General features: G+C 39.0%; 4 protein-coding genes across 7 annotated transcripts; 1 reads left to right on the forward strand and 3 right to left on the reverse strand.

The window, feature by feature from the left end:
* Positions 1 to 6694, reverse strand: Ns3 (nucleostemin 3). Its single transcript, XM_022065043.2, has 9 exons — positions 6328 to 6694; positions 5938 to 6060; positions 5261 to 5385; positions 4798 to 4971; positions 3574 to 4177; positions 2487 to 2754; positions 2037 to 2239; positions 1648 to 1745; positions 1 to 1282 (listed from the first exon to the last, which is right to left on the reverse strand). Exons 1-9 carry the CDS (start codon positions 6427 to 6429, stop codon positions 1186 to 1188), a joined length of 1794 nt encoding a protein of 597 aa, XP_021920735.2. The 5' UTR covers positions 6430 to 6694; the 3' UTR covers positions 1 to 1185.
* Positions 6695 to 6887: 193 nt separating this feature from the next.
* Positions 6888 to 9504, forward strand: LOC110830310 (uncharacterized protein C1orf50 homolog). 3 transcript variants are annotated; one of them, XM_022065047.2, is made up of 4 exons: positions 6888 to 7078; positions 7895 to 8007; positions 8436 to 8654; positions 8898 to 9504. In XM_022065047.2, exons 1-4 carry the CDS (start codon positions 7015 to 7017, stop codon positions 9042 to 9044), a joined length of 543 nt encoding a protein of 180 aa, XP_021920739.1. In that variant the 5' UTR covers positions 6888 to 7014; the 3' UTR covers positions 9045 to 9504. The 3 variants fall into 3 exon arrangements, with proteins under 3 accessions (XP_021920739.1, XP_021920738.2, XP_021920740.1); XM_022065046.2 differs by lacking the exon at positions 6888 to 7078 and adding an exon at positions 7095 to 7320; XM_022065048.2 differs by lacking the exon at positions 6888 to 7078 and adding an exon at positions 7338 to 7779.
* Positions 8009 to 15442, reverse strand: LOC110830308 (dnaJ homolog subfamily C member 11). 2 transcript variants are annotated; one of them, XR_015532645.1, is made up of 12 exons: positions 15284 to 15442; positions 14995 to 15124; positions 14650 to 14782; positions 13833 to 13949; positions 12891 to 13207; positions 12488 to 12695; positions 11629 to 11745; positions 11100 to 11291; positions 10416 to 10704; positions 10053 to 10182; positions 9380 to 9452; positions 8009 to 8501 (listed from the first exon to the last, which is right to left on the reverse strand). XR_015532645.1 is itself a non-coding variant. In XM_087340690.1 (11 exons), exons 1-11 carry the CDS (start codon positions 15353 to 15355, stop codon positions 9430 to 9432), a joined length of 1728 nt encoding a protein of 575 aa, XP_087196816.1. In that variant the 5' UTR covers positions 15356 to 15441; the 3' UTR covers positions 9201 to 9429. The 2 variants fall into 2 exon arrangements, 1 of the variants encoding a protein (XP_087196816.1); XM_087340690.1 differs by lacking the exon at positions 8009 to 8501 and having other exon boundaries at positions 9201 to 9452; positions 15284 to 15441.
* Positions 15443 to 16714: 1272 nt separating this feature from the next.
* Pink1 (PTEN-induced putative kinase 1) lies at positions 16715 to 26326 on the reverse strand. The gene is made up of 9 exons (XM_087340689.1): positions 25746 to 26326; positions 24380 to 24527; positions 23650 to 23863; positions 22221 to 22400; positions 21699 to 21821; positions 20658 to 20832; positions 19472 to 19717; positions 18947 to 19048; positions 16715 to 18048 (listed from the first exon to the last, which is right to left on the reverse strand). Exons 1-9 carry the CDS (start codon positions 26139 to 26141, stop codon positions 17815 to 17817), a joined length of 1818 nt encoding a protein of 605 aa, XP_087196815.1. The 5' UTR covers positions 26142 to 26326; the 3' UTR covers positions 16715 to 17814.
* Positions 26327 to 26438: the final 112 nt, after the last annotated feature.

Below are 26438 nucleotides of genomic sequence, written 5' to 3' on the forward strand. Positions count from 1 at the left end.
TCCAGAACCTGTGTCATTTATTACACTGTCATCTGTTTTACAGAGCAACATTCCCATCACCTTCAACACAATTTTCTGTTATGAAATAATCCAATTCCAGCAGCAACAAAACTTTACCATTTCAGTTCCTTCTACAGGGAAGTTAGCAAAATTCTGTGGATGCATATTGCACCACAATGGAAAAAAAAACCCTGTAATAATATCAATGATAATGATGATCACAGTAACAATTACTAGACACAGTTAATGTTACCCCTGTGACTACACACCACAAAGGCACAAAGGAGGCATGGGGAATAAACTCCGCCTTAGCACTTGATGGAGGCGAATGATTAACTTCATACTTCAGCTGCCTGAACCTCCATGATAACCCCTAATACACAATGGATAAGAGGCTGGCACAGTAAGTACAGACATGGAGGCTGTAACGACCCCAAACCTTGCCCTGCCAGGAACCAAAACCAGTTGTCAAGCCCGTTGCCCAGTCAGTCAGTAACACCAGGGAAGTACAACAATCAATTCATCAATATTTTCTGTTGCTTGTGTGTTTCGTTTCAGGCATTAAAATTGCTTTCTAATTTTTTTGGGTAATTTTTCAGTTGTTCTGGAAAATAAGCTCCAATTTTAACACTGCACTTATGGAAAATAGCTCCAGGAATATTAGTATTCATAACAGTGGGGACTGCCTGTAACAAATTATAACAGTTTTCAGCGGAATTGGTGGCTGAAAGGGTGCACCAATCACGTACTGTGCCGTGGTAGGAAGTAGCGGTGGGAGGCGGAGGGGCGAGATAGTGAGGAAACAACATACAGCGGTGCCAGATGTAGCATTACAGTAAATGGTTACTACACCATGCAAAGAACATGTAAGAATTGGCAACAACGCAGTGCGACTGCCGATGCTTCTATCACTGGGCTTCTGAACAGACAGGTCTCCCTGCTTACCAACAGACCTCCTTTGCATTGAATGGTCACTCACAAAGAGCAGAACTCGACTTAGCCGCCAATTCCACTGAAAAATACTATAATATGGTTTTACTACATTGCAAAGTTTCATTATAAAATGGCCAGTGGCTAAACCTTTTTACCTTGAGATGCCTCATTCATAAAACGGCAGCAGTGGCTCTGAAAGATGTGCACCATCTGTGCACATGATGTTCCATCACACTGTCGTCCAACTTGGTGTCACTGGTCCAAGTGAGCATACACCCTGCGCAACTTTTCATGCTTGTTCCTCTTGTTTCGGTGATCTTTCCATGGTTTTGCGTTTGTGCTGGCATCACTGCAATGACAGTCATGCCCAAGCCAGTGTCAGGTTCTATTAACGTTAACACCTACAAAGTCAGAGTTTTCCTACAAAACTGACACTTGCACATCAAATTTTGCAGCATATCAGAGAAAAAGTCTGACCATACGTCACTCTGTATCTGGTTGAATGATCGTTCACCTCTGCTTAGGCATGTGAACGTGAGGCCAGCAGTCAAGCTAGTCGGCTTTGGTTCTCATAGGGCTGTTACGCCACGGATTATTATTATTATATAGTGTTAACCAACAACAAATTAATATATTTTGAAAGGTTCCATAAATATGCAAAATTCAAGGATACACTGCTGACTAATTAGTAAATGTGATATCAAGACAGGCTACCTGGCATCTGAGGAGCTCTGTGTTCCCTTCTTGTGCACCCCAACTGAAACTTTTTGGAAGAACTGCCTGTCAAGATCCTCTGTGGATATCTTGTTTGCCTGCAGGAAGAAGAATCCATACCCTGAATCAGCAGACTTTATAAAGGTTTAACAAAATTCTTGAAATAAACTTTGGAGGAAGGTAAAGTAAGACAGAAATTATTTGGAGACTGGCAAAACATGAGATACACAAATGTTGCTCAGAGGTAGTGAATATCCACCAGAGACTGAAGCAGGCAGCGTAACATCTGCGATCCCATTCCGTCAGATGCCTTCTAAGTCCTCGACAATAGTGACAACCTGACTGTCCAAACTGATAAGTACATGTTTCATGTTCTGAGTTGCCATTACCTTGAGCAGACGAACACCAAGAGGAGGCAAGTTGGATGGCCTGGACTGCTTTGTCCTCCCTGGAAACATGTGATATTGTGACTGGTCATGAGTGGGTGGGGCATGACAGTACAGCAACTTGCCCTTCACAAAGTCCTTCAGGATGTAACGAGATGACCGAGGATTGTCTGGTTGTCCATTCTGAGTCATGAACCCCCGGTTGTCTGCAATGGTGTGGAGTTTGTATAAGTACAGAGCTTATGACCACTCAATTCCACCTAGTGCTGGTGCTTCAAAAGTGTGGAGCTGTACCTCCACTCTCCAATTGTCTGCATCGCATGGTGCTTAATTAAGAATCAGGGACAACTTAACATGTTAGCTTCACATAAAAAGTTCCATTTATGCAGCCACTTAAGATTTAGATATCTACATAAAGAAGTCACTTTTTACACAGAACATGGAAATACATACATCCGTAAGCATTAAGCAGCTCCTCTGCAGTTGGAGGTCGCGTGGGATCTTCCCCCTCTGAAGGCATAGGCAGCATTATACCATAGGTGAACTCCAGTTCAGATCGGGGTATGAGGCTACAAACTAACGTCGCAGGTGGGACATGATCACGCATCTGATCAATTGGAAGAATCCCATTCACTACCATCTCCGCCTTTGTGAACATGAAGCTCGGCATTACAAGTCCGGGGCAGTCACAAAGCATGAGGTCACGCTCCAGGAACAGCGTCTGCTCACAAAAAATACACTACTGTCATTCTGAACAACACATGCACGTTCTCTCAAAACCTTTACCTTGAAAATCAATGATTGTCACAGTCAGGTTTTGCTAAAATCAGTACAACGATCATCAGAATTGGATGTGTCAACAGTTATGGTCTATTCACCGTTCCTAGCCTTTGTCCATCTGAGCAATGGTGGATTTCACCTGTGACAAACTAAACCACCATGTAAGAAGATAAAGACCCTGATTACGAAAGTCAGAGGAGGTGACTTATAGATTAATTTGGGCTAAAAACCATGATGGGTGCCTGGCATCCTTTATACTCAGAAAGTTTTACCTTTGTCATGAGGTACGGGGATGGAAAAGGCATGCGGAAAAATCTTGGCCTACACGTTCACCAGACATAACACCACTGGATTTTTTCCTATGGGGTTATGTCAAGAGCAATGTGTTCCGAACACCAGTTAACAGACTTGATGACCTGAAGACCCGTACAGGAATGCGATCTCGGCTATTCCAGCGGACATGCTCCACAGAACATGGCAAGAGCTCGAATATCGTCTGGACGTTCTCCGTGCTACCAAGAGAACCCACATCGAGGTCTACTGAGGTCAGTAAAAAACTTCCAGAGTTTCACTGTAATCTGCCGCAAACCGCATGTGGCTAGCTCAATTTGTTTGCGCATCACAATTTTTCAAAACCCCGAAGGGACTTTGTGGACACACTGTACAATAATTCACACCCTTTCCAATGGTAGAAGCATGGCTAATATATGTACTTTCAACAACAACTTGCTACAGCTCAGCTTCGACACACTGATCATACCTGGAAGTGTTTGGTTTTTCCTGGGGTAGAGGACACAGAGACCTTCTTGTAAGTGAGAAGTGTATTGATGGTGGAGCTCTTGCCAACATTGGGGTAGCCGACTAACCCAATAGTGGTCACACCATCTGTCACCTTTGGTCCTGTGTGTAGAGACTTGAAGACAGCCACCAACTCTTCACGAGTTAGAAGCTTGTCAGAGTTCATCAACTTCACGACTGTAACACCAGCTGTGTCAGAATCAGTAAACAGTTCGCTATTACTTTTAGCAGCATCATTATCACATGATGGAGACTTCTCTGCTATGTCTTCTTCCTCTTCACTTTCTGAAACTTCCTCAGTCAGCTCCTCATTCGGGGACACGCACTCATCACCCTCGCTCTCTTCTGTCTCCGCTGCCAGCGTGGCAGAGAAGAACGCAGCCCTTATGTTGAGACTCGAAAAGTACTCTGCCCATGCCTGGCGCTGAGCTTGTGTCAAGAAATCAGCCTTGTTGATCAGGATCAAGTTCAACTTGTGAGGACTCACTTCCTTCACGTACGTCTCGAGATCCTCGCAGCGAAATAGGAGGGGGTTCCTACTGTCCACTATCTGCACCACCACATCACTGAAACATACAATCAGTGACAAGCTGACCCCTTGTGTTCCATCACTGTACCTCCCTCTAATGCACACCTGGTCTCATTTACAGTTTTACCACTTTTTATTTCACTAGAATTTTACATGTAAATATGAAAAAAAAGACAAGTACCATAAGTATTTTCCCTTGGTATGGTGCACTTCAAGAGGTCTGAAGATCATAACTTGTGGGATAAAAAGCTGTAATTTTATTTTCAGTCCCATTAATTTTCCTACCACTTCAATGGTTTTACTTCCTGCAAAATACATGTAATTTACATGAATTTCCCAGGTCTTTTACTAATTCTTTTTGTGACTAGTCAATCTTTATCTTCAACTGTTGCTACTCTGATGATCATTCCAAGGGTTCAGATGAAGGTAAGTACAAAGCGAATAATATTTACATTTCTTGCAATTAACACAAATATATATCAATCCGCAAAAATTTGGAAATGAGGAGGTGCACTGTATGCTTACTAGAATTCTTCTCTTCCTACCTAAGAATCCTGCAGATGACATCTGGACCACAATGATGAAATTCATCAAGGGATTACTGAACTGTTTTGTAACTTCTTTTACTTTCTATAGCCATAAAAGCAAAATGTTTACCTCTTCTCAACCACTCTCCACAGCTGCCTCCAAAACTCTAGGTTTTTCTCATATGGTGTCAGAAGTACACCTTCTACCTCTTGCAGTGTGGCTAGACGTCGCCTCCACTCTATAAACGCATCCCGTTCCGCTGCCTGCAACTGCTCTGCTGTAGTGTTGACATCCCACTTTGGTCTGCACATTTAATATTACAGTAAAATGTTCATACTGACATGAGATAACCAAGAAACTAATTAACTGACAATCTAACGGACCATCTGCCAAATACTTCACCCATACAAGTGACAGAACCCAAAGATCTTTCAGGGCAAAAGTATTTCTGGGAGCGAACATGTTCAGCTATAAAATTCATACAATCAAAATCATACGATTAGATACAAAAAAATTTGAATCTGGCACTAGGACTTCTGATTTGCTGGATGCATAGAAAAAGAATTGATATAAAAGTTATTAGCCACTCAACCTTCTCGGTATCCCCAACAACTGTTTGTTCTTGTCTTGTGCATCCTTCACTTTATCTTTGTCCCCTTCTGAGAGTAACCCAATGCCACTCTTCGGGTTCACAAATGTGACATTCAGTTTTTCAGCCTGGGAACAAAAAATAGCAATCTTATAAAGTAATACATGTCGCTCATGTGTCCTCCAGACCTCGACATCTAGGTGCCACCTCTAAAACATAAGAGACAGGATTAAAAATAGGAGGTGTGATGGAACCGTATTATTTTTAGTCCATGGTTAAAAAATATGCATTGTTTACAAATAAATGGTATACTGTGGCAAAAGATATTTTTGTATAGTTAAATCTTCAAGTCCAGTAAAATCTAGGAAAATTTTATAAAAGCCATCCTGCTATATTCCATGTAGGCACTTGGGGGGAGAGGAGGTATAGCTCCTATGCATTCTTCATCTCAGCACAAGGTAGGGCTGAGTGGTTAGTATCATGCCCCGGCCACGCTTTACCCCCGAGAAAGAACCCTGGTACCCATTGGATAGGAGGCTTGGTGGGCCCCAGAGCTGGTCTGGACGCAAAGGCTACAGAAAAATTCTCTGACTCCGTCGGTGATCGAACCCCGGTCGTCCAGACAGTAGCCAATTACTATACTGACTGAGTTATATAAATACAAAACTGAACAAAATTACCTGAAATTCTGTTCCAGCTAATTCAGCTGTGGAGAGGAATTCCTGGAACGAACTTTCTTCTGTCACTGACTGAAGGTTAAGGCGTCCCCAATCATAACCATCATCTACATCTGCTGTATGAAGCTAGTACAAGACAAAAGAGCATGTTAACCTGCAGTGTAAATTGAAATAAATTAAATTACATCCGAACAATATGATAATCTCAGGAAATATTTCGTATATTGTGATGACACTCATGTTACAACTTTTTGGGTCTGTACGAACATTTGTTAGGTTAGGATTTTGTACGAAGCAATTTCTTAAACAAATTATAGTTCCTCTTCGAAAGTAAGAAACTGACGGCAAGTTTATCCAACTAAATCTATTTTTACGTAATAATGTGTGACTTACCAAAGACTGGTCTTTATTTCTCCTAGTTTTGTTGGTTGCTCCAAACCTATCTTTTATTAGGGATCTACCAAGATTATTTGAGGATTTATTCTTCTTCCCCATACTGAAGCCTAATATCTCTATAAACTTCACAAGCTTAGAATACAGCTCTTCAAACCAAACACGGTACTTCTACATAATATTACTAAAGTGTCCACAGGCTACAGAATTAAGACACATCGTGCGAGAATCACAACACAGACACGAGACACATGACCAATATGAAACTTGTTACCCAGTTCCAGATATCATTACGCGCGGAAGTCACAGGGACTAATATTCTGATATTTTTTTACAGAACACTACCTTTATATTACTTTTTTAAAAATGAAATATAAAAAATTAGAATATACGAATTTATTACGCGCTGCAAACATATACAGTAAGAGTGAAGAATTGAAAGGAACTGCTATAGGAATGGCACATCAATGTTTCTCATATATTCTTTATTTGATAACAGTACTTTGCCTCTATCCATAATCAATGTCTCCTTATACCATCACAGCAATTAATGCAATTCATAATTTGACTGAATAGCAATTTATTACAGTGAGCGTTTTATGGAATACCGCTAGATCGCACCAAGATCGTTGAAAACGGATATTAAGAGAAATAAGTTGAGAGAAGCAACTTTGTATAGGTGTCTACATGAAACGTCGTATATTAAATATGGACCCAGAAGAATTTTCAAAATTAAAATATAATGGGGCAGGTACAGTGGTGTTCGCGTATAGTGTCCAGTGTTTTAGTATCTGCAGAGTAGGATAGCGAACTTTTCCATTGTATTCCTTCAATAATAATTTTACAAAGCTCAAACGTGGGTTTGAACAGATTACAAAACTGTTCGGTGCATGGTACCGAAAATAATGCAAAGAACTTTTAATGACATGGGCGATACCAACTGGTTGAAAGAAAATACACCAAAATATAAAAGCGAAGTACTGGAAATGAAGTGTAAAGTAACATAACAGCACTGTCATTGTTGAAATTCTGAAATGAATTGATAATGGGCTTCATGAAGTTGAAGAAACTGTAGTTCCTAATATACTGTTAGGGATATTTGGTGATAAAGTAGATATCAGTATGATAATCGATAAACGTCGAATGCAAGGGTGCCAATCTTTTTAAAATGATTTGCTAAACTTACAACCCGAACCCAAATTTACCATATCACCATGGTCAATAAATAATAACCTATTTTTGTATTAAAATGTATAATATGAAAAGGAGCAAGGCTTGCATTTTGAATTGGTATGACCTGGCATGCAGCACATGGTCACAAATGTGGACTGATAATTCAAAGTATAAGCCTATTCCCCGCCCCCAACAATTTTTGTATAAACATTATATAGCACTGGCTGTCCCCACTACACCATTGGGCCGAACACAATACAAAGGGGAGAGTGCAGTCAGGTTTGTCTTTGTTGATGGTGGTCATCTGGGTTGAAACACTTTGTGGTCATGAACATTCCCTGAAAATTATCATAGTCTAGAAGGAAAATTATATAGGTTTTTTGTTTTATTTCAGGCTTCCTTGTTGAGAAGAATACTGAGCCTCATGGTATTCAACTTATTAATCGATTTGCAATGGCAAAGTATGAATCCACTGATCTGGTAGACCTCGCTAGAGAAATTCAAAGGGTGAGCACAATGTATATATTTTTCCCCTTATACAAATTTACATGCTTAAATATACTATCATCCCAATTGTTTTGTTGTAGACAGTTCATATTCATTCAACCATTACGATCATCAAGTAATCAACCTGCTTTATTCACTATCACCTCGACTTCTCCTGTTGTCGTTACGAAGTACTGAGAATTTTTGCATCTAATGGTGATGAAATAAAAAATATTTATAAAACATGGATTTTAGAAAAATAGGTTATGAAGCTACAAAGTGGATTCTCCTGGTTGGTAGAAAGTTTAATGGACGGTTTTTGTGAGATGGGTGATGAATTTTCAGGTTCCATAACAATAAGAAATCTGTTGAAGAGCTCAGTAACTATCTACTGTTCCAGGAAGACACTGAACTTGTGCTGAAATGTTGACAATTGTTTCTATTTGCAGGCTGATGTTCTTGTAAGAGCCACAGCATGCAGCAAACTTCAGATGATAGCTGAACAAGTTCGTTTCCTGCAACAACAAGCCCACAAAGTTCTACTGGAAGCCAAAGAAAACTCGGAACTTCATCACGCAGCCTGCAACTTCCGCAAGCTACCTGGCCACACCTACTACCTGTACAAGAGACCTTCTGGACAGCATTACTTCTCCATGCTCTCTCCAGAGGTGAGCCAGCTGTATCTTCTCATGTAAACTGAGATATATTCCACACATTTTGTACCTCAGAAAACAGACTTCCTTTCATATGTGCAGATGGTAATAGTTCTATATCTTCCTCTCTCGAACAGTTTATAGTTGCTGTGCTGCTGAATAAATCCCCTGGTGGTACGGAATCTGAATGTTCATTACTGTATTCATGAGATTAAATGCAATATACTTAACGATGCAATGCAATTACTCCGTGTGCAGGATTGGGAAAGCAGTCGTGGAGGACCACCTCATGTTTACGTAGGAGCTTATCGATTGGAGCAGGACCTCTCATGGACACCTGAAAACAGGTTTCAGCAGCCGTCTCTTATGGACAAGCTGTTCAGCAGCGAAGATGTTAGCTTTTGACAAAGACACGGTGAAAGTAGGTCAGGTATGACGTAGCAGCAAGAGGCCATAAATCAAAGCATCTGAATACTCCCATAATTAATTTGGAATGGAAAGCTGTCATTGCTTCGATAATGCGACTCCTTGCACCTATTACCATGATTAAGTTACACTGACTTAAAGTAACTATGAAATGTTTATTTCATTTAAAAATAAGAAAATTGTGAGATACTGTAACCTGCTTGTTTTTATTCTCACTTGCTTGTTTCTTTCAAGTTTCCTAGGTTCTAACAGATACTATGTACGTCCTTGTATGTTACCAAACGCTGCTTGTTTTTAAGTTATACGGTACTTACAAAGATACAAGTCTTGAACTAAGAAAAATTGACTATGTACTTCAGTGTTGTTAAGTTGCATTCACCCGGTGTGCTGCAAAAGAGAGAAAGCTGTAACGTACAATACAAAAACAGAGGAAAGTAGACTAATACTTTTCTTTTTTATATATTTCCCTTCCCAGATTAGAAATTATTCCTTTTTTCCCATCATTAATGCTTTGTGACCAGACATAATTAGAATCTGTGTGGCTTTTCCAAAAGTATCCCTTTCTTGGTTACAGAATGAATTTTTGTCATAAATTTTGTGTCCTACGATAATGTTTCTCACATTAAACCTCCACTATTTCTTGGTTTGAATAAAAAATGTCCACACATTTTTCTCAAAAGATACAATGGAATAACAGAATAATTTATTATACACATTAGAAATTATTCATTATTATGCCAACATTACTGACTTGATTTTTGGTAGAAGTGAAGTGGATAATGCAAATGTCTGAAATGCTCTGACAGGTTTCCAAAAATAACGTATTATTTTTACCCATTATAAATGATCACCCAAACAAGTTATGTTATTTTCATCATAGCCGTCATACTGGGCGGACATTTGTTCCTATGTGGTCTGCATGGGTACTCCCAACTTCCTGGCTTTTCAGTGATAAGTAGGACAACGTTGTGTAAGTGGGATACTCACATTGTTTTGGTATCCTGAGAACCTCGTTGTCCTCTATAACAGTTTCATGGACATGACTGTGGAAGAGGTAATGCACTAACAGTGATTTCTCCTCACCCATGCAGGGGTCATAGAACCCAGGTAACTGACTCTGCACAGAAAACATGTATACATTCACCTTCTTTGTTTGTAACTCATTTACTGTACACACTATAGTAATGAGACGAGCCGTGACCCGAGATTCAAAATTCTTACACTGACGAAGACGACAATGTTGTTTTCCTGGGTTTAATGCCAAGTGTAAAAAGTAAGTAAAGTAAAGCTGTCCCACTATACACCATGTAGGCACTAAGGGGGAGGAGGAGTTTCGGAACTCCTACATACCTTGGATGCATCATGAAGTGTGAGTTTTGAGTCCTTGACAAGGCACTGGAGTGGAATCGTTACATCAATCACCTCATCCAGGTGCTCCAGGTCAGCAGTAGTACCAGCTTCTCTGCCTTCCTCCTCTCCACTCCCTCTTCTGCCGAGATCAGCAACATCCATGTGTCGTCCATACAGAGCCTTTATGATAACGAGACCTCTCTTTGCCTCTTCATTACTCCGTACACGAGCAAACGTAGCTCGCATCAGTTCCACCGCTGCCGAGGCCTCTTTCTTTTTCTCTGCCATTCTATTACACAAAAATAAGTTTTGTAAAGATCTTCTAATCCCTACTTTCCTTCAAATGTTTCAGTCTATAAGGTAAAGCTACCAAGAACTATAAATTAGTAAGAATTCTCTCTCATGAGATATTTCAGCGAGCAAGATTAAGATGTCAAGGCCACGCTGGTGCAACAGTCCAAGGAATTCTTTCAGATTCATCAAACTAAGGGGATCCATCTGCTGGTGCATTAATGGGATGCCAGCCTCATCACCCACGTAAACTATTTCTAATGGCTTCCACTACTTCACCCAAAATGTTCCCAGAAAGGGTTTCATCTGAACAAGCCTCGTAATTTCTGTTTGTACAAAGTGTGACTACGTAACGTCACATTTCTGGGTTTCAAGTATGAACAACAGAAATACCTCGTTTTGTTCAGTTCACGCTGTTTCTCCTTGTCTCGCTGCTTCTGTTCAAGAACAATTGGATCCACAATAAGTTTCTTGACAACAGCCCAAATAACAACTGGAGTCACAGTAGCATAGAATACAGGACTTGGAATAAGCTCGTCGCTCAAGTGAATTGGGAACATGTACGTCTGGTTTGCTCGACTCAGCCTAGATCAAAGAAATGTCTATTTCAGATTAAGTATCAGGCTGCTAGGGCGAGATTCTTGGGGGAACCTAAAATTTGAACAACAAAATAAAATATTTTTGTTGGAACACATCAAAGAATGGAAAGCACAACTCCAGGTAAAAATGTGAACACCACCACTACATGTGTATGGTGAAACCCCTCAAGGTTCAAATGATCGATCTATCAGGAAGTTTGATTTTGCCTTCCCTCGAGTTCTCATGCCTCAGATTCTCATAGTGTTTTATTCTGATTTGAGCATTATCAATCAAGAAAACAAAAGTCATACAAATTCAATATATTATTTAAAGGTCTACTTACTTGATTTTCAGTGTTACGCCAGATGGAACACCAACAGCTACTGAAGCTGCCAACCAGCTGTGCTGAGATACCTTCTTCTCAGCTCCATATTCCATTATTGCACCAAATGTTCCTGCCCTGGAATGTCAAGTAACTCTGCGAACCTGACACACTACAGAATATACCCTGATGATGAAGTATATTTTTTTACATCATCTATAGCCTCTTAGATTTATTGAATGGCATATTTATTTGGATGTAAATATTCACCCGAGAATAACAAAATGATCTAAATCAAGCCACGGTAAAAATAGACTACCTGACGTAAGCTGACGTGCTTGGCAACAAGAATCATAAATGCAAATTTATGATTTGTAAATTGATCCATTTATGGTACTGTATGCTTGACATAACTGTGTCAGACCACATGTTACATGTTGGTCTCATTCCTGGGATACTGGGAACGACCCGTTCTTCAAGTGCCTGAGCACTGCGGGTCCCAACGTTTCGTTGACTTGATCTATAGACATTCGGTAGGACTCCTTGGATGAGGGATCGGCCCGTCGCAAGGCATCTACCTGTACACAGGACAGCACAACACAGAAAAACGCGGACAAACATCCATGGCTTGAGTGGGATTCGAACCCACGGTCCCAGCGGCACAAGGCCCACAACTCAGACCGCGTGGCCACTGCGGACCCCTGGTCCCATTCCTACTTTCATGAATTGAATTATGACGCAGTAAACTACAGTAGTCAGTATAGAGAAATTTCGACGTACCCACAGAAATGGACATTACCTTCCGTGTCTGTCATAATGTCTGCCTGAGCAATGTATTCTTGTAAATACAAGGAAGTCTGATGCTGTATGGTGCACTCACTTGACAGATCCCCGCAACTTAAGCTCCATCTCCTCGAATTTATGAGTGTAGCTTAGGGAGAAAAAAGAGTGGGGGATGCCAAACTGGATGGAGAAAGCCGCGTGAGAAGTCATCGTGTCTCGTACTATCGTGGTCGACATGGATGACTGGTGTCCTGCTCGCCACGTCAAGTAGCCCACAGTATGCTTATCCAACTGAGTTGCCAGTGCTGAAACCACACAAATTATCAGACAGTTACATTTAAATGGATGACAAAAGTCTATGGCTTGTGTGAAAAAATTCCATGAAAACAGGTACCCTGGTACTCCAATAAATTCAGTGACATATTTAAATTCTTTCCAGTGAGTACGTACTGAACTTCGTATTACAACAAAAACGATGCCATAATTCCAGTGACACTCACTAGTGATGAGACCTGGCCTTATTCCATGAGGCGTGATCTGAAAGGTGGTCGCCATATTACTGAATGTCCGTTTACTGAGCGTACGAAATCCCTTCACCGAGAATGTGGGTCCATTGCCAGCTCCTATGTCCAGCTCAAGCCAGCCCTTTTCAGACAGCAAGCGACGCACAGACACGTCCACAGAGCCGCTTCCTGTCCCATTCTGTGTCGACAGTTGCCCCGACATGGTCATTGTGTCACGCAGAGTAAGAGGAGCCTCAATAGACTGAGTAATGGACATCCCACTGACCTCAATAGTAGGAAAATGTAAATGTTCACTGCAAACAGACACATAACAATATTGAAGATGACTTCGTTTTCTGGGATGCTGCGCCATGTAGTCACGTATAAATGTCTGAAATATAAATCAGTTCCTACCAGACTACACTTTGCAACATCTCAGAAGACAGTCATCTTCATATTCACTGCCATGAGAACCTGAAAACTCATTCAAGATTATTTTCTGTCAAAAATTTAAACATGGATGATTAAAGCATATTTTAAATAATGGGTTATATGACATCACAGTTAACAGCATTTCTTACTTTTTCAGTTATACTGATATTAGGGTACTTTAATGACCTACTGATATTAATATCTGCACGTCACACGACAAGAATGGCAATGAATAATGGAACTCGAAGTGAATAACAAATCAGAAAGGATGCAGCTATAACATAATTAAAGGTATTATCCTGGTAATTATGTGAAGGACCTGAGAAAAACAATGAAAAACTTCAGTCAAGAGATTTGATCCTCAGACTCCATGAACATGAATGCTAACTACTCGGCAACAACTCTCAGTGAGTGATGAAGAAACAAATCCCAGCCATATTAAAGGAATAAAACCCAATCGATGCTCACTTGTTTTAGGTACTGCCTTCTTTCACATTCAGATCTTACCTCTCATCATATTCGAAGTCATCCTTGTACCTGCTGAAAAGGTCTGTAGCATTTACACTGACTGTCACACTCCCTTTTGGATTTGTCCTCTGCTGCAATTTCCTTTCATTTCTCTCTCTGGGGGCGAAAACAAGAAATAAAAAAAAAGTGGCATGAGAAAATAAAAGCTCTGTCCTGTTGTTACTGCAGACAGAAGTTTCTGTTCGGTCATTAATGAAATCGTAAATTTGATTTGTTTAATTTCCATTTACTTAAACACATTAATGTGCAATATATGACAAGAAAAACGAATAACAATTCAAGAACGAATAACAATTCAAGATATTTGCGTGTATATTTTTTTTTTTTTAAATTTTCCACAGAAAGTCTGATGTAACTAGAACCAGAATTAATTTACATTCCACTGACCCTTCATAATTTAAGTCAAGGATATGGAACATGTCATTGTATGAATATGAAAAACAGTACAATAAAACACCCCCCAAAAAACATGCTAAATATAAATATTTACAGTATTTAATAATTTTCTATTGAAGTAAATTGTTATACAGAGCACAAGAAATAAGGTAAAAGATAATCTTTCTATGTTGGCTTAAATATTTTTATATCATGATATAAACCTTTCCACAACAAAAGACAGTAATGAGAGTAGGAATTCATTTGTAAGAGGAAAGTGTACCAAATGTCACAAATATTTCTCTATGAGATACTCTCCTTCAACACAAGGTATAAAGGCGAAGGACACATAAAAAGTATCAGCACGTCCTATCCAGTGACTTTTCTGAGACATAACATGCAGAATAACCTTCCATATTACCTTGCTAATCTTTCATATTCTTCTCGTATTTCTTGAGGTGTTTTGGTTCGCTGAACTACTTCCCATCCCTCAGTTTCTAGTCCACGAGTCCCAAGGCTGTCATAAATTGCTCTTTGATGTGGATCACTCAAAACTATACAAAGTTACACATTAATATTAATTAATGAAAGTAGATATTAGTCAATCTGATGCAATAACATAGCTGTTTCATAGGCACAAAGTATGTGTCTTTGGTTCATTTGTGACATCTTCGGGGCAATGTTTATTTATGACCAAAACTCCTACAGAAATTTCAGCGAGGCAATTACATAAGCTGTGTAAATAATTACGAAACTCTCTTACTACCTTCATAAGCTTTCTTAGTCTTGTTGAAAAGTATTTCTGCTTCTTTCTTACGAATGGGTTCGACATGTTTGTCCGGGTGATATAGGCGACTGTTTCGACGATAGGCATTATTGATCTCTTCGTTCGTTGCCTGAATCAAAAGATAAACTTGTCATTAAACGAAACACATACATCAAAACACACCACATCACCGGCAGCATAACTTCTTGTCCGAAATGTAATAGCACAAAATATAGACCAGCATCAATAATAAATAATTTAATACTGAAATGGCATTACAGTAACTTACATTTCTTGGAATATTAAAAAACGTGTAATAATCTTCTTCGATTAACACTCTACTCTCATCATCGTCCTCCATTCTGGTTTCATGTATAGCAACAGATCGTAAATGGTTATGGAGAACACATGGTTCCAAATTACGTCTCGTAGTCTTTGGTATCACAGAGTATTAGAACAAACGTGTTTGAATTTCAAGTACGGGCGACGTTCCATTGCTCTAATTCCATACGTATCAGTGTCATAAACAAAATTGTTTATCCATATATAATGTAGCATAAGCCGGAAAATTATTGTAAAATAAGATTTGATGTTTAAACAGCTGCAAAAATGTCGATCGTGATGAGGGTTTATGTACTTACGTTACCTCCCACAGAACCACAATGTATCAGTACTGGGACTAAAGGTAATTAAAAAGAAAATTTAAGTATGCCATAACTTTCGTCAAATTCCTTATCATGTCTTTCTTTGAGTAAAGGCCTGCGTAGTCTACAAATTATACCAACATAACCTGATCAGCCGACGAGTCAATAACGAAGAAATAAGCCTAACAGTACAAAATTGCTATTGATGTGCAAAATGTTATCACCTCCATGACAAACAACAGAAATCACCTGGAAGAATTCTGTGTACACTCCACTGCTGTTTAACCTGTTGTAACTTGAGCCCAGTACTATCAACAAATTTTTGTCTCCCAACCAGTCATGTATCACCATCATCCACAAGATATCTAGTGTTCAAGCATGTCAAAGAACTCCACTGGTATAATAAGATTGACAGTGCATGTAATATGCATGGGGTAACAAAAATACACGCAGAATTTTAGTTGGAAACATGTGAATATGCTGTCACACAATACGACTGTTCCAGCAAATTTCCTGGCCCATGAACTTGAGCCTTTCGTCAAATATGTCATTACCCCTCAAAATCTACTCTTATTTGTTGTCCTCCAGCTTCTGAATTAAAGTCTTCAAGAATTCTGAAATCTGAGGAGCTTCACAATTTATACTCTTCACCAAATATTATGAAGGCCAAATCACGGCAGATGAGCTGCTTGGATGAAGCAGTAAACACAGGCAGACAAAATATGTATACAAAGTTTTGGTTGCAAAATCTAAAGGGTAAAAACCATTCAGAAGACCTAGACATATATTTGAGGATAATAAAATGGACCATAAAGAAATGAAGAGTGGACTCGATACATTTGGCCCACAACAGGGAACACGCGACCAGGATCTGTAGGTTCCATTAAAGAATGGGAATATCCTGGCTAGCTTCACAAAGACTCTTCTCTAGGGAATTACTAATTATAAAGGTACTAATGAGCAGTCTATGATGTTGCAAAATGCATCTAAAAATAGTGAACAGAGTGTGGTACATGCCACGACAGATACAGCATGTCAGTCCAGACTAGAAATAATGAAGTGAAAGAGATAATCCATTTTCTTGTTAGACATTTATTTATTTATATCGGACACTAAACCTACACCACTGTCATCCCAACATACCAAAGCGTCTCGATAAGATTACATCATTTTGAATCAGATATGTTCTTTTAAGACAAACACAGTTCACCAGAGCTACTTGGAGGCGTGTTAAATGTTGTAACAAAAGTAATCGTGTTAATTACAATTTCCCCTCTAGCAAAAATACAATAAAGTTATTCTGTAATACAGCATTCTGTTGCGTAGATCAAGAACACAAGTAGTCATCTCTTAAATAAAATATAACAGTGTGAGAACGGAGATGAACTGGGAAAGGTTGCGTGAAGTGATGGACGTTAAATGAGAACTAATAATCAAGCTAATTTAGTAATAGTCATCATCATAGTTCGTATACTATCCATGCACCAAAATCATTTTAACAGAAGGTTTCATCAGCAAAAACCCAATTTAAAACAAGCTTGGCTTACTTCAAAGGGAAGTCTTATACTATACCGTAAGTTACCATCAGAATTATAATTATGAGGCAACAATATGATATTAACAAATCATTCATGAATGCAGAAGAAAGTACCACATATACAGAAAACATTTTACTTACCATTATCCATACACGAGTTACTACATTTGTAATACATCTGCAAATCTGTCAGATGTTATAAATAGTTTAGGAACTACGAGAAATGTACATAATCGACTAGATTCTACTTTATTTCCCTCAACCTTCTATGTTACAACTGCCTCTTCTAGCTCGTAATTATAATGTATGTCAAATCCACTGTAAAAACAAAAATTACAAGACAGTAACTTTGAGTTACAATAAGAAATTTTAACCAATGGTAATTATTTTTGAATTTCCAAACAAAAGTGATTTAATAAATGTGGAATAATCTAAAATGATCATTAAGATATACATATAATGAACTTGCATAATCAAGGCACAATAGCTATAAGACAAATTTTAATTGGTATTTGACATCTAATACACTTTCCATGACAGTAACTTTAATTATGATTATGCTAAGATCCTGATTACCCATCTTCCTTCAAGCTACAATTGAATATACACATCATGAAGGAAGTCTAACCGACCAGAATACTAAGTGTTATGAATCCAGCTGAGGGCCACCTGAATCTGATGCAACTTTACTCTCATGAGAAATGAAGCAATCAGCAGGTATTCAGGTAGCGTGCGTCGGTTACCAATCCCTAGTGGGGGGCTGACACAGCCCTCTTGTGCCCCGCCCGCATTGAAGTTGGAACTGATCGCTGTGCCGAGCTTCCGCCCTTCGCACAGCACCTTCGTTGTCAGGCACAGCAGCCATTGCAGGATCTGAATACAGTTTTCATGATGCTGTATCAACTACACAACCAGGCAACTAAGGTACATAGTTTACGTTAATTCTTTGTAACCAGGACTTAAAATTCAATTCATACCACAAATAAAACATCGCACTTCACCATTACAATGGTAAAATGCAATTATTCATTATTTCAAAGGATTAATACATAATCTTCCCACCAATATATGGTTAAGTTTTTCCAACTAAACTGTAAGAATAATCATTTATATGCATTTAGCTGTTTACTTTGCCGATCTTTCGAGTTAAACTTGCACAGTTAAGTAGTCCAGTGATAATACTACAATCTACAGGTTTCCAGACAAACCTCCCTCTATGCTAATTGTTATTTTTGCTTTAAATGGGAGAGACAATGTCCCTATGGAACTGCGGTCATCAAGCCCACAGTCAGCCATTCACAGAGTTATCACTCTTCATTTTAGTTTCTGGACACCAAGGCAATCTACTACATAAGCGATAACAAGCAGCATGGGATGTCATATGAAGCGGGGAATCGCTTGTCGTGTCCTATGTCGAGAGACCGCAATAGAAGCACACGGCCTTCCTGCACATGCGCCTTCCGTGTACTGCACGGTCAGAGCTTTCTTGCGCGTGCGCCTTACTGGCCAGAGCAGCGACTCGCGAGAAAATAATAAAAAATATTTGATCTCAGACTTTGGCCGCTTCTCTCTCCTGACCGCTTCGCTGGAACCTACAGCGCCACACAAACAGCCAGTTTGATATTTCCGCTTCACCCACGCAACTCACACCGCTCGCATTTAATCGCTCACGTAGAACACCGGGTAAATGTGTATCGAAATAGTAGCAATTACTAAGAATATCCAGCACTAAAAATGGGTGAAAAGGTGAATAAAGGATACAATCTGATACCTCATTACTAGATGGCAGGTCAGGCTCATCAGGACGAAGCCAAGCACTTGGAGCCCACAACAGTACCTGGCACACTGTAGCAGCTGTTTCTGCACTGAGGCGCTGCAACAAAAGATGCTATAAGCTCTCAAGTTGCAATTCTAAAGCTAAGTCACTTTATTCCGAGTGGAGATGCAGGCTCGAACTAAAAGAGATAAAAGCAGATTACAAGCTGAACGTGATGCATTTCCCACAGGAATGTTAAGCAACGAATATGAACGCATAAATCTAAACCCAGGTCATTCAGCAACATAAGAAAGACTGAACAACATACGAATGGATGCGGTTGTAAGAACAAGATTCTTTGGAATGACAAAGATGTTCAAGGGTGGCTATTTTCTTGGATGCTACACACAGTCCAGTAGAAAGTGCCTGATGTTTCAGAGGTGCAAACTGCCTCTGTCATCGGGCATCAATTTTCCAGACTACATGACACAACATCCCATGAGAACCAGAATTCTCACCAATATGAGTTCAATTTCTTACCTTGGATGGGTTCCTCGCAAGCAGGTTATGAATAAGGTTAGCAACAGTGATTGGCACTCCTTCTGGTAACGGAGACAAATCATCTTCAGAATAGGACCTGTTGCTCAGGTATGGCTTGGTGTATGCACCACTGGAATAGAATGGGTTTTCCATCCCAAAGAGTTCATAAGCAATGGCTCCAACTGCCCAGGCATCTGACTTGGAGTAGTTAATACTAGTAAAGGAACCAGGTTCAGCACACACAACCTAAATAAAAATGTTCAGTTACAAGAGGCACACAGTTCACGACATTCTACTTCTTTATGAAACTGGTTCTGTATTATTTAAACACACTATGTGGGCTTTATTTAAATTTAAAATCAAATATTCTTTCTATTTCTATTTTATTGTGGTCTCTTACAATTGAACAAAGTTTGAGGTAAGGGATTCCTATTTATTATTACTGTTCATCACGTTAAGCGCCCGCCTCTCGAAAACCGTAAGAGATGGATCTGGACATATTGCATACAAAATACGTATTACCTCTTGAGCTTTCTATATCTGTTTTCAGATTTTACATATCACAAATGGTTTAGGTTCTATAAACATTTATTTATTTATTTATTTTTATCTTAAATGCAAGGCACAAAAATGTACAATAGTTTTTAAAATGTATCAATTGATAAGCCTGAAGATGATGAGGTAAACATCGAAACATGTCGTCAAAATCAAAAGCGCTGCGATAGATGTAATATTATACGATACAGAAAGCGCCATAAAATATAACATAATGCAATTTATATTGTAAATGTTACAAAATTTTAAACAACATTATTTTAAAACAAGTTTTGTGTATAGACTGGAAAAATAAATATATGTATAAACATTTATTTGTACAAATAAAGGCGCATCGCACTTCACGCTGCTGCTACGTTTGTGTGTTGCGTCATACTATGTAGAGATAACAAGATGGATGACATTGAAGCTAAAAGAGTCCGTAATGCAAAATATATGAGACAGTACAGAAAACGTAAAAAATAGAAGTATTAAATAATGAACCTGAAGTTCCCAAAAAATACCAAAAACTAATGTTGAACGTATGAGGGAATATAGAAATCGCAAGAAGCAATTATTACAAGTTATCAAGCTAATATATAAACTTCCTTTCATTGTATTTATTGCCTAAATTTAATTTAAATACAAAGACCTCTGGTGCCATGAGTGCAGTGTTGCCTCCTTTATCAGTATCCGGGGAGTGATATGGCAATGACAAACCGTGAACCGTGTCAGCTAGGCAACACCCAAAGTCTGTCACCACCAGCAGAGGGCAACAGTCATCTCCCTCAGATAAGTCAAGCAAGATGTTATCACTTTTCAGATCCCTGTAATGAGAGATCAGAAAATTGGAGCCCATATGTCAGAACAGATACGTGTGCAAGAAAATGAACTGATAATAACTCAAAATCAGATGCAAAACGTAAAGGCTACTTACATGCCAACCTCACCTTTACGTGCAGGCACTCCATTTACAAAAAAACAATGTCCTAATGTCCAAGTGATCGCTACATAACAAATACACGAGGTGGAGGAAATTTCACTAATTCCAGATAAATGAAGGCGTGACAGTATAACCATTATTTACTAAAATTAAAATTAAATCCGTGGCGTAACCGGCTCGAGAGCCAAAGCCGACTAGCTTGACTGCTGGCCTCACATTCACATGCCTAAGCAGAGGTGAACGATCATCCAACCAGATATAGAGTGATGTATGGTCAGCACGACAAACCCCCAGCCATCGCTAGTTTTCATGACCGGATTACTGTACCCATTGCAGCTCCCCAATTTCCTCACGATGATGGGTTGGCACCGGTCGAAAATCTCAGGAGAAATTTCTTTCCCCGAGTCTCGAACCAGCGCGCATTCTGTATCACCTGTCCGAAGCATAATGCCTCAGACCGCGTGGCTACAGCACGGGACAACCATTATTTACTAGTGCGAAGGAAATCCCAATACCAAAATTAAGCTTTGCTTATATTCAGTATTGATGTTTTGGCTGACTTATTTTGCTGGCAAAAACGCATTAACAAATTAACCTAATTCTTCAGAAACAAGTTTCAACCTTTCTGTTCTTATAATAAATAAAATACATTTGCACAAAATACGAATCATGATTACATACAATTTGTGAGCCGTGATGTATAATATTACATGCCCCGTATCTTAGTAATGCTTGCTTGTCCATACTGACCGATGTGCGATGCCATTCATATTGATGTGTGCGATACCCTCTAGCAGCTGAGCTAGGAGGAGGGTGGCTACTCGAATGCTTAGCTGCTTCTCTTGGATGTACTGCTTCAAACTAGTGTCATACCTGCGAGTCAACAGACCGAGATATTAAACCAGCACATGGAGTCTGCAACTAAATTACCTAAATTCAAGAAACTGAAGAGATAATTAAAATTGTTTGACATGTTTTGAAAAAGAAATTCATCCAAGATTTAGATTTCTTCATAAATTAAATTTCTCACACCACATATATGACTACCAAAATATTACATTACTAAACCAATGACATGTATTAGGCACTTTTATGTTCTACTAAAACTACTCAGATAGCAAACCTCTCAAAAGAAAAACTGTCAATATAGCAAAGAAGCTTCTTAGTCAAATAAAGACGCAGTAACATGCATCATAAATGGTATAACCTCTAAGCCGAGAACTTTGAAACAACGAAATACAAATGTCAGACAACATTTCACATGTGCCGCACCTCTTCATAAGCAGGAACAGACTCATGTTCCTCCCGTAGCCTGCTGGGTTGATACGAGCAGGGAGAGCATCTGGGTACAGGCACAGGGACCCCGGCAACATAGGCACGTGGTCAGCAAATGCGCAGTACATCTGCACAACATTTGGATGGGGTGGCAATACTTTCTTTCGATCCAAAAAGCTGCAACACGGCCAATACGCTATAAATAATGACCCTGAGAACCAAACGGTAATAACGCATACACAAGTAAAACAGAATGCCTTATGGCACAACTTGAGAGTCTCTCCACCTGCACAGACAGCCACTGTCTGTCCACATTACAAACTTCTCAAATTCTGACTAATGATGTCTGTGTAGAGGTTGATAAAATGTGACATGAGAAATCACGACAAACATTTAGTGAACGGGTATGAGTTCAGGCTACGAAAGCTTACGAGACTGCATATATCATTTGTCTAAGATATACAACAAATAAAATACATCAATCAATCGTCTTCTAGGTTATAATTCCATGTAATTCTGTAGGTCAGTGGTCCCCAACCTTTTTGTGCTTACGGTTACATTTTAGAGTTTATGAGATCGTGGTGGGCACCAACCAATTAACAAAGCCAAATTTTCTTTTCTCTGGACAAATAAGATATGGACACCAAATAATACACAAAACAACACGTTTAATGATACAAGAAACCACGCGATCAAAAATATGTAGTTTTATAAGTACAATTATTTTTACTCAAGTGGGAAGTTCGTGTGATGTTTGGCACTGCATTTCATTGGCCAGTTTTTCAAATTTGGGAGTGTAGGATGATGTTGCTGCTCGCAAACGATCGTCAAGATGGACGTCAGTAAGTCGAGATCTGCGCTTTGATTTTATAATGTTCATGGTTGAACGGCCTTCATTATTCAGTATAACCTCTTTCCATAACAAGGCGGGTACCCAAAAAAAGCCTTGGCGGGTGCCATGGCACCCGCAGGCACTGCGTTGGGGACCATTGTTGTAGGTCATTACCAGCGTCTGAGAGGAATGTATCATCTCCATCTTCAGGGTAAAGTGGAAGATGGAGGAGATACAAGATAAAATCACACAGCATCAAATTTCCACTGCTGCGAGAACATCAAATGTCAGATATCAAATAAATTATTTCTAGGAACAAATTTATATAAAAGGTTATTATTTTATGCCCATTGCCTTTATTAAACAGTAAGACGCTTTTGGTAAATTTAATAAACCTTGATTCTAACTTCATGTTAGTTATACTGAAGCCATCTGGCTCAAAAAATTTCACTGATTATGCTTCACAAACACAAAATAAGTTAAATGGGACATGAAGCATGTGAACAGATTAATTTAATGTACTCTGGGCAAATAACACATCAATCCTGAAACATATTTGGAGGGGAAAAAAAAAATTGATGTGAAGAAATCCACCTTTTCTCCCAGACGCTCAGCTCCTCACTGGTAAAGTAGCACCACGCTGGCACAGTCTCTCTGTACATTGCTCGCAGGATGGACGTTGCATTTGATTCTGCATCATAGTTAAACATCATCTTAACGGCCAGTGGGAAGTTGGACAGGTCTTGCTCAGTCGTGTCGATCATAACGTTTGGTTCGAATTTTCGTTGAGCCACGTTCTTCTCTGACTCTGAGAATAAAACCAAGATGATATAAACATAAATTATATAAGTAATATATTAATGCATCTCTAAGTAGCCATGATGTTTCCCCATCAAAATTCTATACCCACTTATTCATCTCATGTCAGATGCATGTACTGCCCAATGCAGACTGTAACACTTAAACCAAAACCAAATATAATTACCATGAAATTCACAGATCTCAGAATGTCATAGTTGTTAATGAATTTCAGATCAACAATTAATTGATAATGAAAGTGACTGTCTTCTGGGATGTTGCACCTCGTTGTCTGGTAGAAACTCTCCAATGTTTCACAAATGCTTCCTGCCTCTATCATCAGTGCAATCACGCTGATGATGGAGGCAGTAAGCACCTCTGAAACATCAGTCAGTTTCTACCAGATTACGAGGTGCAACATCCCAGAAAATGGCCACGTTCATACTCACCATTGTGAGATTCTGATATCTCACCAACAATTAATGTTTATTCACTTAGCAGTTTCAACTGTCACATGTGATATTACCTTGCTTCTTGCGAGCAGCATACACAACAGCATTGCACCCTTTTGCAATGGGTGGTCCCAGAACCAAGGAATTGAGTCCTTCATCTGTTACCTCAGTATCACTGCACTCAGCCTTTGCAGTGTTCCACTGCATCCGAGACACTGCCTCCTGCAAATATCACATTTCAAAGTAACGACTATTTGGAACACATATAATTCCAAGTGTGATCTTCGCAGCTTTGCGTATATCACTATCCTTTACGGTCAAATGCAATCTGTTGTTGCTCAATTAATTACTCTACAGATACAGTGCATGTAAAAAATAATTCTCCATGTATGTCACTAAATAATTATTATAATGAAAAATGTTTCAAATAAGAGTTAAGAATCTTAGTTATTTATTATTCTTGTATTTAACACAACTCTGAGCTTTTAGAAGTCTAATTTACACTTCACATAAAACAGGGAATATACTGGCCCAATATGGACCAAAAATTAAATTCATTAGACTATTTTAGTGTAGATCCAATACCAAATCTGTCAAGAAGTTTCGAACATAAAACATATAAATTCATAACAATCATATTACTTTGCTCCTCAAGCAGTGTTTCATTCAGTAGCAGAATTCAAATAAGTATTTTAGAATTTACTTGTGTTCTCTTCCACTTCACACAATATGTCAATACCAACATGGACAATGCATCATGCACAAATGAAGCTGCCATGACTGTCTGTCAGTACAAACATAGCACATGAAAAAGTGCAAAGTACAACCCTCTGAATGTGACTCTTATAACTACTTCCCTCAGACTCTACGCCCACTTCTGTTTATGATACATTAAACTTCATCTTATCAATGTTATGATAACATATATTTATCAGATGACATTTCCAGACAATATGACAGATTAAAATGGCACGCCTTACAAACAGTAAAAGTATGAGATTTAATGAAATGGAATGTGAAGATGTTAATTTATCTTTCTTAGTGTAGGCACCAGTGGTAGGCATCTGCAAATACATAATGAAACTTAAAGAGTTCCATAAAAGACTGGGAAATATCTAGGTGGGTAACTATTAGCTTTTCAATAAGGACTCTGTTCCATGAGAATAGTTAGTTTCAATATGTGTTTCCAATGAGTTTTGTTGGTAGTTTCTATATTCATCATGGCAACTTGATGAAGCTACTTGACACCTCATGGAGATTATGTGCAGAACATTTTATATGCTGACCCTGTCAGTATTTAGGTAAAAAGGAGCCAAATTGTAACTACAAGAACAATTTTGCAAGTGTGAGGATTAATCCCAAATAAATACGCTCTTCTTCAAAATGAACAGGCACTCACAGGAGCAAGAACGAAGTCTGTTAAACAAGTTAGCAACTTACTCTGATTTCCCAGCATACGCCCTCCAGTTCATCATCCTTCGTCAAAATTCCTGTTCCTGATGCCAAACTCACGCCAACCAAAGCAAAAAAGGGAGCAGAATCGCCGAACAGTAATCTTTTGGCTGCCCTTTTACGTAAATCGGTAGACAAAGAATTTGTAACTCTCCGAAGTACGTTGTTAACGAATAGACGTCGGGTATGCACACGCACTTGGAAGCCAACATTTCGAACTGCCGACTGTACTGCAGATGTACTAGATTCTATCTCTGCTCCCCTCGGGAGAATGTTAAGTTTGACTCCGTCCACCACGTCTTTAGGATTTCTCTGGGGCTTAAATGTTCGCAGAAGTATACGACCATTTTGAAACACTCGATGAGCAATTGCACGCAGTGACATTTCGCACTCCTGCGCTGATTGCGCCCACAGGGACGCAAATCCTACGACGAAGATCCTTATTTTGAATGTTTACTATATTCGACTGACAACTAAAGTTTCCTCACGACAGAATCAACAATCTCCTGTAGACGATTATTACGCCTCCAACCAAACAAAAAGCTTTCAATTGTTTGTGGATATGACGTATTAGATATATAAATAGAGTTTACTTTTCTTAAACGAATTTCGGCCAGTTTCAAGCTGGTTACACCTCATTTATTTTTAGAATATTTTGCATGAAATTTTGAGTTAGTATGA

The sequence above is a fragment of the Zootermopsis nevadensis genome, unplaced genomic scaffold (genome assembly GCF_977971745.1).
Source record: "Zootermopsis nevadensis isolate Lab colony 2312 unplaced genomic scaffold, Znev_1.0 Znev_ptg000061l, whole genome shotgun sequence".
NCBI classification, from domain to species: domain Eukaryota; kingdom Metazoa; phylum Arthropoda; class Insecta; order Blattodea; family Termopsidae; genus Zootermopsis; species Zootermopsis nevadensis.